This window comes from Podarcis raffonei, chromosome 6 (assembly GCF_027172205.1).
Source record: "Podarcis raffonei isolate rPodRaf1 chromosome 6, rPodRaf1.pri, whole genome shotgun sequence".
In the NCBI taxonomy this organism is placed as follows: domain Eukaryota; kingdom Metazoa; phylum Chordata; class Lepidosauria; order Squamata; family Lacertidae; genus Podarcis; species Podarcis raffonei.
The window spans coordinates 23,837,401-23,850,777 of NC_070607.1; the positions used below are offsets into that span (position 1 = coordinate 23,837,401).

Below are 13,377 nucleotides of genomic sequence, written 5' to 3' on the forward strand. Positions count from 1 at the left end.
CTGTCTTGTCCTGAGGGGAGGATGCAACCAAGTTGATCAAGTTTCATTCTCCAAATGCCCCTCTGAAGTAGGCTAGACTAGGAAAGTAACAATTTGCTCTGAGCCACCTAGGAACTTTAATAGTTTTACATGGCTTTTAGCCGGGAGCCGCGTGACAAAAGCGGATTACCTGGTTCTCTGCAACTCCCATAATTATTATACCAAAAACTCGGTGATGCATGCCAATGATTTTTCCCACTGGAATCCATATATTATTCCACAAAAGCCTGTGCCTGTGTTACACAGGTTCTCTTGCCATGTTCAAAGTGTTGAATCCTGAGCCTTTTAAGTCAGTAGCAGATTGGCTTCTGCAGATTTATAATCCCAGGGTTGTGGGTTTGCACCCTGCGTTGTGCAAAAGATTCCTGAATTGCAGGGCGTTGGACTAGATGACCCTCAGGGTCCCTTCCAACTCTATGATTCTATTATTCTTGGGTGATGGAAACAGCCTCTGCCTGCTACCCTGGAGACCTGATGACAGTCACAGTAGGTAATTAGACGGATCAGTGATCTGACTCAGTAGAAGGCTTCCTATGTTCAAATATAGATGCTCACTCTAAACTAGAAATAATTATACAGGGTAGCTGGAAAAGTCTTACTCAAAGTTGACCCATTAAGCCCATTGCTTGCAATGAGTCTACTTTGAGTATGACTTGGATACCACCCATAGTTGTCTTCAGCCCGCTAGAATGGAAATAACCAGTAGCTGGAAAGCAACTCAGCTGCCTACACTTAATCAGTACCCAATCATTATGTAAATTGGCTCTGACAGACAAGTTAATTCAACTAATACATGTAGCCAATGGCTTTGCACAGGGAGATTCTTTCACAGAAGTTGGTACCCATTAATTTCACATGCTAACAAAGACTCTTCAGCTACTGTGGACTTTCTACCGAAAACCATTTTCTACAACAAGAAGAAGAAGAAGAAGAAGAAGAAGAAGAAGAAGAAGAAGAAGAAGAAGAAGGGTTTGGATTTGATATCCCACTTTATCACTACCTTAAGGAGTCTCAAAGCCACTAACAATCTCCTTTTCCCTTCCTCCCCCACAACAAACACTCTGTGAGGTGAGTGAGGCTGAGAGACTTCAGAGAAGTGTGACTAGCCCAAGGTCACCCAGCAGCTGCATGTGGAGGAGCGGGGAAGCGAACCCGGTTCACCAGATTACGAGCCCACTGCTCTTAACCACTACACCACACTGGCTTATTCCCAAGCAAATGTGTTGAGAATCGCAGCAACAGAAGCAAGCCAATTTTTTTTCTTTTAGGCATAATAGTGGTGCTATGATTTAGGTGAGCTTACAGTGTGAAACAGCATGTGCTCAGGCTACTTCTGCTTTTTTAAAAAGAAAAGAAATTCAGGGCTGTCAAACTGGATCATGTTTGTTGCTCTAACATATCAGCAGTGTAGCAGCAGCTGTCATTCATGGAGTGGTGGGGGACAGAAGATAAATGTTGGGACTGAGCTCCACAAAGGAGGGCACCCCATCCCAAGCTGTAGGACTATTAAGTCCGGGGTCTAAAAATTGTCTGGCTGCACCACTCTGTTCTGCTTTTTAGGAAAGCTCTCTTTCACATCTTCAGAAGAAACCGTGACTGAGAAAGGACAATGAGTGTTGAAAAATCTGTCCCAGGGAGGTGGTTTCAGCAAATGAGATATCTATGACACAGGTAGGGATGGGCTAATATGTCAAATTCAGTTTCTCATTTTCCCAGCCTTGAGTTCAGTTCTCCACAATTCTACCTCAGTCAGTGATTTTTTTTACATTAAAAAAAAATCCTCAAGAAAATTAATCGGTGTTTCTTCCTTACACATGCAATTCTGTGTGTAATTTTGCCATACATACCTATTGTTGCAAAGCCATATCCACTAATATAATGTTTTTATATGTCATTTCCAGAAAGATGTGCATTTATATCCTCTGCATTTGGGGACAATTACTTGGCTAGAGAACCCCCTTGCAAAATTGGGAGAAGCGCAAATTTGAAAGGATGGCTGTGTCTCAGGGCGCATATTGTTGCAGAAAGCACGACTTCGGTAATTTCAGCATTAAATGGGAACTGGGTGGAATTTGTCCCCCATCCCTAGAGGCAGGTATCAAATCCGGTTGTTATATGCAAGCATGAGAGTTAAACAGAACTTTTCCTCAGGCTGGCTGGACAAAAGTGGTTGCTTGTCATGTATAACAAGAATGCGGTTGGTTGCAAGCGCCGTAAAGCTTTACCTTTTGCTTTCATCCAGACTGGCAGGATTTGTTCACGAGCATTTTCAGACATTATTTACTGCACTGGCATGCAGGTGATTATAGCTTATAGCTGTGGCCCAGGGAGGACCCAAGGATTTGGAGGACTCTGGCACGACATCACCATTTGCTGCCAAGTATAGAATGTGTGTTGGCAAGCTCTGCTATAAAGATTTATTGCCACGAGGCTGAGAAAGCTGGGGAACCCACAAGTGGAGAAAGCCATGTGAAGGTTATGCTCATCTCCCAAAAGATGCCTTAGATGCTGTCTGCCACAACCACACAAAATGCCAGTGGAAAAGGCCTTCGGGTGTTAGGAATTCAGTTTGAAGGAGAAGACCAAACTGGTTTGGATTTTGAAATTTGGAACTACATGCCTAGAAACCTCATTTTATGGACTCCTTGGCAGGTTTTGAATAAACATTCACTAACTTTTTATTGATAGTAATCAGCTAAATAGTTTGAGGATCTATACAACTTTGTAACATGCAGAAAACAGCATTCTTAGAGAAACCAAAGACTGGAACTGAGGGAAGTCGGGGGGTGGGTGGGTTTTGTGTGGGAGGAGGGGAGGGAGGAAAAATGGGGGGGGGGAAACAAGGATGATATGTTTTTGGATAATATGTCTTGTTATAATTTTGAATAAAAAAAGAAAAAAGAAACCTCATTTTAGGCATCAAACAGGGGAGACTGCTGCTGTATTCATAGATACCATAGAATCATAGAGTTGGATGGGACCCTGAGGATCATCTAGTCCAACCCCCTGCAATGCAGGAATATGCAGCTGTCCCATATGGGGATCGAACCTGCAACCTTGGCATTATCAGCATCATGCTCTAACAAACTGAGCTATCCAGGCTATAAGTTCCCGCTTGTTAGTAACGTGACTTAAATAATGCGGAGTCAGGGGCGTGTTACCCATAGAGGCTAGTGGCTCAGGGCACCAGGGTGCCAAGTTCTGGAGGGCGCCAGGGAAGAGAGGGAGGCTGGACGCGGCGCCTCCCGGCATCAGCTCACCGCCCTCGCCTGCCTCGCCGAAGCAGCGCCACGCCCGGAGCCTCCGTCAGCCATGGCCACCGTGGCACGAAGCGGCCAGCTGAGCCGGGAGACTCCACGTCCACCCTCCACCCCTTCCCCACTGGAGGAGCCACCCTCCAGCCGCTGCCCGCCTCCTCCTGCCCTGCCGGCAGTGCCGTCCTCCCTAAAAAAAGGTGGACAACTCTGAGAATTGGGGGGGTGGGGCTGTTTGGCATCGGAGGGAGCTTTGTGCCACGGCACCGGATATATTTAAGACGGCCCTGTGCAGAGTCCAGAGAGAAAAGCCTTGATAATGCTTAACTGAGGAAAATAGATATAAGCAGTGCAATTCTGAGGAGAAAGGAAGAGGAAATATTTGCCTTTCTTTACTTCCGACCTTGTACGTGGAAGGTGGACATTCAACGAAACATACGGAATAAAAACTCTCTCAGACTTACACAGCCAGTCAGGGCACATGCAATGTCTGTCAACATCATGCCATTCTGTCTAGTTGCTAAGGAGCACCTCCACCCACCCCTTTTCTTCAGCACTAACAGAATTAACCCTTGAGTTGCAAAGATAATGATCTCTGCTGTGCACTTCTGGCACTGCTTGCAAGCTTCTCATAGGCATCTGGTTGGCCACAGTGAGAACAGGATTCTGGGCTAGAAGAGCCATTGGCCTGATCCATATGTTCTTAGTGGTGAAACCAATGAAGGCAGAAAGGGAATGACAAATCATTCCTGACCTTGGGGTTCTGCCACGTGCAGAGCAATCATGAAGGCAAACTAGAAGGGAATCAGAAGTGGGTGGGGAAGGAAGAGAGATATTGCTAGATACAGAGGCCTGGGTGGAGTGCAGAGACAGGGAGGAATAGACGATCAAATTAGGTCACTCTGTAGGCAGGGTGGCGGTACACCTCTGCTTAAAAGCAAGGACTAGCTTCACTTAAGTGTGCCTTCCAAATCTCTAATGCCTATATTTTATTCCTCTTCTTGTAAAGCCCCAAGCCTTCATCCTGGTACCATGGCAACTTTAACCAACTCCTGACGATGCCAGTTGGTTTACTATCTCAAGTTGTAATTGCAGTGGATGCATCAGTTTAATTGTTACTTTGTGGGCATTGTCTGTGATTGTATACAATGGAGAGAGAGAGAGAGAGAGAGAGAGAGAGAGAGAGACGTGTCTCTGGAGAAGCCTTGTTCCTGCTCTCCATCTCAGGTAGTGATGTGCTTTTTTTTTTTTTAAGGTTGCAATTTGAACACCCCATCATCTCAGAATAGCTTAGTTGTGCATCTATAGGCCTGGTTCACACACATTAAAAACAGACAGTGCTTTAATACACATGAGCATAGTGCTGATACACACAATTATTTCTATCTGTGGTTTAATGCAATGCTTGAACTTTGAGGGGTTAACGTCCACTTTCAAATAACTCCATCTCCTTGTTCTGCTGCCCATTATTGCAGTCATTTATGTGCCTCCATCCAGGAAGTTATTCTCTTTAGGATGTTACTTGCTTGTGGACTGCAGGGCATACAGTTATGTGACTGACAGGATGTGACTGAGGTGCGCTTCCAATGATAATATAAATAAGGCCCCAGAGCAGGGGTGGGAAACTGGATCCAGTCAGCAGGCCCTGATCCTAATTTCCCCCATGCCTCATGGGCCAAGTTAACCCACCTGCCAATCACTTGACGGCACACTGATGCTAGGTGACTTGTTTTAGTCTTCTGGAGTGTGCAGCACTTTGAAACCACAGCAATCAGCTGGTTGTCTGCAAGGACTGGTTGTTGGGGCATGGAAAGAGCTGCACAGGGCACTATGGGCAGACCTTTCCAGGTGCCCCTTTTTGGCCTAGTCATGTTTTTACCTGTCCCACCCCTGGAAGTCCTAGTTGGTCCCGAGGGCCCCACCACTGCCCTAAAGTTTTAAGACTCGTGACAACTGCATGCACTTAGTACATGCACTTAGTACAGTGGTACCTCGGGTTAAGAACTTAATTCGTTCAGGAGGTCCGTTCTTAACCTGAAACTGTTCGTAACCTGAGGTACCACTTTAGCTAATGGAGCCTCCCACTGCTGCCATGCCGCCGCAGCGCAATTTCTGTTCTCATCCTGAAGCAAAGTTCTTAACCCGAAGTACTATTTCTGGGTTAGCGGAGTCTGTAACCTGAACCTGTAACCCGAGGTACCACTGTATATTATTCAGAATCAATTCATGTCTGGTCTCGTTTCTAAATAATGTATTGGAGACTGCATTCATTGTGGGAAGAAGGCTCAAAGATGGCTGGGAATGTTGGCTGTTTGCAGTATGGTAACGCTGCAGAGAGCTTGCTGGGGAGACCATGCATTAAAAAGAAAGGACTCAAAAATAACTTAAGGTTTTAATAAGAAAAACAAAAACTCCTTTTACACTAAATACATTAACAACCAAACCAGACCCAACCACCAACCCATCCCCCAGGGTAATGGGAGAGCTAGGTGCTGCTCCTTATATACTACACCCAAATGCTGACACACCTTAATCAAATACAACTCAGCAGCACCTGCTACGTTTCACAGCTGTAAAGCTGGGTCTCGTTATCTTACTCTGGCCCTTGCTCTGGCCCCTTAAAGACATACACATTGGGTGGAACAATGATGAACCTTTACATTTAAATAAACCATTCAACATTTCCCCTGCGGTTCATCATTGTGGAACAAAAACATAAAGCATATTTTGTACATGTCTTTCAAAACAGAATGTCCACGTTGTGATGCATCTTTTAACGAAAGCTTAACTGTTTCAAATTTTACGCTTGGTGAATAACACAAATCATAATCTTCACCTGTAATTTGTTGAGAACCCTAGCAACTATCTAGCCTTGTACCTTACAACTTCATTTTTGTCATTCATTTTAACTCTATAAACCCACTTTGAATCAATAAGTCTCATATCTGGGGTTTGTGGTACAAGAGACCAAGTGTTATGCTCTTTTAAAGAAGCTATCTCAGAGTTCATAGCTTTATACCAATTTGCAGCTTGTTGCTTGGGTAATTTCTGAACATCATTGTAGCTTTTTGGCTCAAAAACTGCCTTATTGGCATACACAGTATTAAAATGTTCATCTGCAAATCGTTGTGGCTTCTGCCTCTTTCTATCTGAACGTCTCAGTCCGGAAGGAGAGTCAGACTCCTCAGACTTAATGGGACTAAGTGAACCACTAGTTTCAGGTTGTAAATCATTGTCAGATTGAAGAGATGCCTGTAGGCTAAGCTCACGGTCAGAAAACTCAAGAGAATCTAACCTCCCCTCGGGTGCCTGTGACTTTAAATCATCAAACAAATCAGATTCAACAGACTTTTTGTCTTTTTCCATTAATTCAGAAGCACCATTTCCTGCTGCTGCTGCTTCTTCCTCTTCTTCCTCAGTATTATCTATACCATCAGTATCTTGGAAGACAGCAACTCCATTCCAATTTACAGTTTGTATCATGCTTCTGGTAATATGAAATTTGCCAGTTGCTGGTATGTAAATTCTGTACGCTCCCTGCTGGTAGCCCATTAATTTTCCCTGGACACTACGTTCACCCAATTTCTGCTTAGCGGGATAATGCATTATTACATCTGAACCCCAAATGCGTAGGTATTTCAGATTAGGGCGTTTTTTAAACAGCTTCTCATAGGGGGTGACATCTAAACCAGAATGATAACTGCGATTTCTAACATAACAAAAAGCATTAAGCGCTTCAGCCCAAAAGTCTTTGGGCAGATTAGCATCGTGTAGATACGTTTTAACCCCTGCCTGCAGGTCTCGCTGCACAACTTCAACAAGCCCATTTTGCCAGGGACTTCAGGGGCAAGATAACTCATGAGTAGTCCCCTGCGTTTCCAGGAAATTCTCAAAATCCTCAGAAACAAATTCCCCGCCCCGGTCAGAAAATAGGTTCTTAATTGGTTTGTTAAAGTGCGTTTTTACCCAGTTGCAAAAAACTTTGTACTTCTCAAATGCTTGGGACTTCTCAGCTATTGCATAAGTCCAACAATATCTACTATACTGGTCTATCAGAGTAAGCCAGTACTTAGAACCTCCTAATGATGGTGGAAGTGGCCCAACTAAATCACAATGTACACGCTCAAATGGCTCAGTTACTTTCCTATCTGAGCACCTACCCTTGCGTGCAACCTTAATCTTATTCTTGCAACAGGGTAGACATTGCATAAAGAATTTACATGGTTTTAAGTTGAGGCCATTAACAATATTCTTTGTCTTAATTACATCAGCAAAATTCAGGTGTCCCAGAATTCTGTGTGCTTCATGGACACACCCGGAATGTGGCATTACATTCCTCAACCCCTGGCTTGACTGTGCTGCTCTGCAATTTATAGGCGATTGGGAGTAGGTGCGAAAATACAGTCTATATAAACCATCAGATTCCCGGGCATATAATAGACGTTTGTTCCCATCGAAAAACTCACACATTGACTTTAAGAAACGCACAGTTATGCCTTGACGAGCAAAGCACCTTACTGACAATAAATTGTCCACTGACGGGCAGTAAATGCAGTTCGCTATCGTAATGTTTAAAGAGTCAAGTTTAACAGTACCCCTGCCAAGCGACTGCAAGACTTGTGAATTGGCTAAATGTACATTACCAATTTCCTCTTCGAAAGAAATAAACAAGCTTCGATCGTTGCAAATATGCTGAGATGCTCCTGAGTCCACAACAAAAGACTTCCACTTGGCACGTTTAAGTCTTTTACGATCTGTTGTCCTAGCATGGAAAACTCGCGGCTCGTTTCTGTCTCTACTATACGATGTCGGCTGCTGGGCTGACGACCGTGACTGACGAACAGAAACAGGCTTGGGAGTACTTTGCTTTCTTTTGGATCTGCAGTCCTTTGCAAAATGTCCTTGCTTATTGCAGAACCAACAACGCTTTGCAGCTTTAAATGCAGTTGTATCACCACAGGTTTGCATATGGCGTTCCTCATTACTTCTGGAAATAGGAGTGCTTATGGCACAAGCCTCCCTTCTGTCCAACTCGCCCATTAATCTTGCCGTCACCCCTTCCACAGTTAATTGTGCTGGTGGAACAGCAGATATCTGGCTAGCTATACCATCAAAGTCCTCATTAAGGGAACAAAGAATGATAAAAACATACTGAATATCAGGTATGTCCATGTCCCTTCGAATTAATTCGCCGCGTATTGCCTCCAGACGTCTCAAGTGTGCTGCCAAATCACCACCAGGCTGCAACTTCGTCTGGTACAACTGCTTGAAAAACGTCAATGCAGATGCTGACTCTTTTCTAACATGCACTGCTGCAAGACTGTCCCACATTTCTTTGGCAGTTTTCTTATTTCTTATATAGACTACTTGCTGGTCACTGACTGCCAAATTAATTATCGCCCTGGCTTTTGCATCTCCTTTCGACCAAGCATTAGTCACAGGGTCAGGAGGGTCATCAGTTACATAGGTCCATACTTCTCTAGAGGTCAAAAGCGCCTCCACCCGAAAAGACCATAAACTATAGTTCTCATCTGTTAGCTGTGGGAAGACCAGAGCCTTCTCAGCTTCAGGAACCCGGTCAACCATTCTGGAACTCTTCCAGACCCACAGAACTACGCTAACAGGAGAAGGAGTTTTCAAACCTTTCTCAGAGTCCAAAAATATGCAGTCATCCACTCAGCAGCTGGGCCCATAACCAAAGATGTTGGCTGTTTGCAGTATGGTAACGCTGCAGAGAGCTTGCTGGGGAGACCATGCATTAAAAAGAAAGGACTCAAAAATAACTTAAGGTTTTAATAAGAAAAACAAAAACTCCTTTTACACTAAATACATTAACAACCAAACCAGACCCAACCACCAACCCATCCCCCAGGGTAATGGGAGAGCTAGGTGCTGCTCCTTATATACTACACCCAAATGCTGACACACCTTAATCAAATACAACTCAGCAGCACCTGCTACGTTTCACAGCTGTAAAGCTGGGTCTCGTTATCTTACTCTGGCCCTTGCTCTGGCCCCTTAAAGACATACACATTGGGTGGAACAATGATGAACCTTTACATTTAAATAAACCATTCAACAGGGAACAGGTGCCATTCTTAGCTTCAGGCCCTTCTTCCTGGACATATTTTGGCTAACATAGATGTCTGCAAGGAGAAAGCCAATGTATGGACCAATGGACCATTTCAAATGATGTTCATCAGTCATTGCGGCTGAGCTGCCATACCTGCAGAGGACAAAAGCACCGTAGGGGTGGGGCTTAAAGCTTACTGGGAGGGAGAAGGGCGAGGTTGATTTGGTGCAAAGGCACCAGCAGAACCAACCCGACACACCCAAGAGTGTGTTTGCACGGCACAGACTTCTCTGCCGCCTCTCCCTCCAGGTAAGTCACGGAGGTGCCACCGCCCTGCTGACCACTAGTAGGAGGAAAGCTGCCACTGAGCAATAGCAGCTTAAAAACAAACAAACTTAAGTTTTTTTAAAGTCTTCTTAGCTGCTGTGGCTGACCATAGCAGCATAGAGAGGTGGTGGTGAAGGTGGCTGTGCTGCTGCTGCAAAGTGTCTGGGAAATTGCAGTCAAATCTAGCTATGCATGAAGGGGTTAAGATTCCTAGACTCAACTAGGTCACGCCCCCCTCTTTTCTGATGAGGGAGTGAAGCCTTCTCTTCCTGTTCCCTCTCTCCCCATGCCACATACCACACCAGGAAGGACATGTATAAGCAAGCTCCAAGCTCAGAGCATGTTTTTGAAGAGATTTCTCTGTATTTTCTACCAAAGAGTATTCTGCCTGTGTGCTCTTTGCTGCTGCTTCGATAAATGCACAAATCAGACCTTTGGGGCATTTTGTAAGTAAAGTATTTTAAACTTACTTAGCAGCAGTGCTTTTTTTCTAGGGGGGACACAGGGGTATGCATACCCATAAACATTTTGTGAATCTAAGTTTGGCCTCATTGAGGGGCAGTATTTCAATTTGAGTAGGAAAATGAGAGTACCCCTTAAGATTTTTTTTAGAAAAAAAGCACTGCTTAGCAGTGTGTGGTCTGTTCATTGAGGGGGGCGTTAAAAGAGGGGAGCGCTGGATGCAACGAAACAGGACAAAAGGGTCTAACAACCTATATTCCTAAAGCTATACTGCTGTTTGACTGGGGGCTCTCTCCTGCTGGAGGGCAAGTTTATCTTGTGTTTTGAACCCAGGCACCCAGGTGATTCTCGTGTTATTTACCTCATACATGTGTGTCACAGGGACTCATATTTTCCTTCCACAAAGAGAAGGCTTGGCAGTGGGGGAGCTATCTGCCAGACTATGCCAAGTCTGGCACCGGCCCTTTGCTTCTGTTCTTGGAGAGAGTTCTTAACCATTAGTTACCAGCCATTGGCTGGCCTTTTCTGTTCTGCGATTAGTAGGATTCCCCCAATGTATGTAGGTAGGCCAAGACAGTTCCTACACACCATGACCTCAAGCTTTACTCTAGCACTTAGCCAATAGCTCTTAAATTCCTATGGCTGGTACCCAGAAAATGCCATGTTCCAAAATGCTAACTCAGCCGTACTTTCTTGGCACATGTAGTCACTTCGGTTTTCAATGCAATTCCACTGGTCTCTCCTCCTAAGAATTCTCTTGCCACAACCATCAACACCAGGTTTGGAAAGGGTATGAGCTTTAGAGTGCAATGGGGGTTATATTATATTTGCAGCTGCAAAGCCCAGCTTGCTGTGGTGACACTGGTCAGGGGCGATTGGCACCGCCAATGGGGAGCAGTGTCCTCTAGTGTCCCTGATCTGCAACTGCAGGTACACAGCTCAGGGAAGGAAGCGAAGAGAGGTCTTCATAATCAACCACACACCCGTTTTGCTTTAAAGAAGGAAACCTGCTCCTTCTTCCATTGCAATTGGGGCAGTTCTGTTTGGACACATTGAACGGCTGTTCCCTGCAACCCTCAGGTTTGGTTTGCAGTTAAGGTTGCCAGCTCTGCGGGTAAAATATCCTCACTGGGGTGAAGGAGGACAGCAGAGAAACCAGGGAGTGGTGGACTAGCTTATCAGGATGTGCAGATTCTGCAAGGCTTCTGTGCAAAATGAGGGGAAGACACTCTCCGGAGCTCCTTTGAGAGGAGGCATGGATAGAAATGTAATCAATAAAAATAAAGACTTGAGCGTTTTAAGGAAAAAGTTGTTTTTATTTCACTTCACGACTCCTGGTTTTGACTTGTGAAAACACGAACATTTCTGTTCTGCAGCGTGAGGTGTCAGGGAGGTGTCTCGCAGACAGGTAATTTTGCAATGTATTTGAACTTTGAGAAATTCCAGTTGCTCTCGTGACTATTGAATTATATTCTTCCTCTCCAGACCGGTTTCCTGTTTCAACACTTTATTGCTAAAACACATAAATACAACCATGTTATTCTGTAGTTATTTCATTTAACGTTATTATTATTAATATTATTATTAATTAACCTATAGCAGGATTCTTAAAAAGAAAAAAAGACAACCTACATATCCCCTACTGCTGCAATTCTTTCCTGGTAACATTTTACTAACAATCCAACTTCCTTTGTATGGAATGACACAGCTAATGACCTAATCTTGAGATCATTTATGTGAACCAAGGCCTCAGTTCTAGCTGTTGTTGGCATCTGTCTGTCTCGGGAGACAATGCTAAATACTTCCATCTCATATTAAGAGCAATGGGCAAAAGACAAGTTGCCTATATACCTGCCAGTTCATTTAAATTTGACATTATACACCAGTTGCTTGAGGAGCTGAACAGTGTGAATTTGTTTATCACGAGCACAATGTGGTTATTGTTTATTGGAATTGTCAAGGTAAAATGAAAACGTTGCCGCCTACAATCACATTTGGGACTCCATTTACTATGAGGTATATTCTTAGGTTAAGTGAAAGTTTGTTCACTTTCTGGAGCCTCAAGTGGCGTGTAACAAATTTAAGTCTCGTGCATATAATCTTCTGGTGCCCCTTCCTTTATATGGTTCCCTTGGGTTTGGGAAAGCTTCCCTGGGATCGCACAGAAAATCCATCAGATGCAACCCATAATACAAATGTCTCTGCAATATTCAAAGAGTAGGTATAAAAGACTATCATACTTTGAGATTCATCTTTGTATAATAAGAGCTGATATTTACCACTCAGCATCTGTTTTTGTTGTAGGAAGAAGTATCTATCCCCTGAGAGAGAGAAATACAAAATCAGAAATTACTTTGCCAAGTGTGAATTATGTAAGTTCACCCTTAAATGTGCATGAAATTGAATTTCTCTCATACACGTGGTTCTTACACCTTTGTCCATACAAGACTACAAGCATATATACAACTCACCCCTTGCATTGTCAAACTGATCACCCTCCTCTGCTTGTTTCCTCTAATCCCCTTCCCTTCTGTGTGTCTTGTATTATTATTTATTATTTAAATTTGTATACCGCCTTTCATCCGAAGATCCCAGGATGGTTCAGAACAGAAAATAAGGTTAGCAAGCCTGAGGACGAGGCTTGCATTTGTTTGTTTGCTACTGAAGTGGGCCACTTTGGCAGACAGTGTTTGTTGGAAAAGCAGGATAAAGATATAAGAAAACAAACAACAATTGATGGACACTCTTGGATTGTCTTGAAGAAGTAACAGGGCCAAGGCGCTAACTGACTCTCACCACTCGCTTCTGAAATTGGCTTTAAGGAAAACTTGGTTGCTGACAAGGGCATTAGAAGGACAGAATCATATATATATAACTTTGTCAGGTAGCAAATCATAATAAAACTTAAGAGAAAGAGAACATACCGGAGGACAAGCGTTGGGGTTGCCTTGATATTGTGAGCCACCCTAAAGAAGACAAACGGAGTGAGGAGGGGAGGAAAACACATTAAAATAGTTCTTGTCAGTTGAATTTCAGAAATCTAGTGTTCAGAATCCTTTTGGGGGCACTCAGAATAAGGGGAAATTATTTTGGCTCACAGGAATTTAAAAGAAAATTTAGAAATGTGTGGAAACGGCCGAAATGCTTTCTTGCACGAGCAAACTCCCTTGAAAGGAATAGGAGATGTGCAACAGTGCAATGGAGTTTGTGAAGGAGAACTTT

At 43.9% G+C, this 13,377-nt stretch overlaps 1 protein-coding gene across 1 annotated transcript in view; it reads right to left on the reverse strand.

Moving 5' to 3' along the window:
- Positions 1-11,450: 11,450 nt before the first annotated feature.
- The window catches only part of LOC128415444 (uncharacterized protein DDB_G0271670-like), a 28,358-nt gene continuing 26,431 nt past the window's right edge, over positions 11,451-13,377 (reverse strand). Inside the window, exons 28-30 of the mRNA XM_053391651.1 lie at positions 13,080-13,121; positions 12,435-12,476; positions 11,451-11,668 (exon numbers count right to left, since the gene is read on the reverse strand). Coding sequence (XP_053247626.1) covers positions 12,438-12,476; positions 13,080-13,121 — 81 coding nt within the window. The 3' untranslated portion in view covers positions 11,451-11,668; positions 12,435-12,437. The remainder of the gene's footprint in view (positions 11,669-12,434; positions 12,477-13,079; positions 13,122-13,377) is intronic.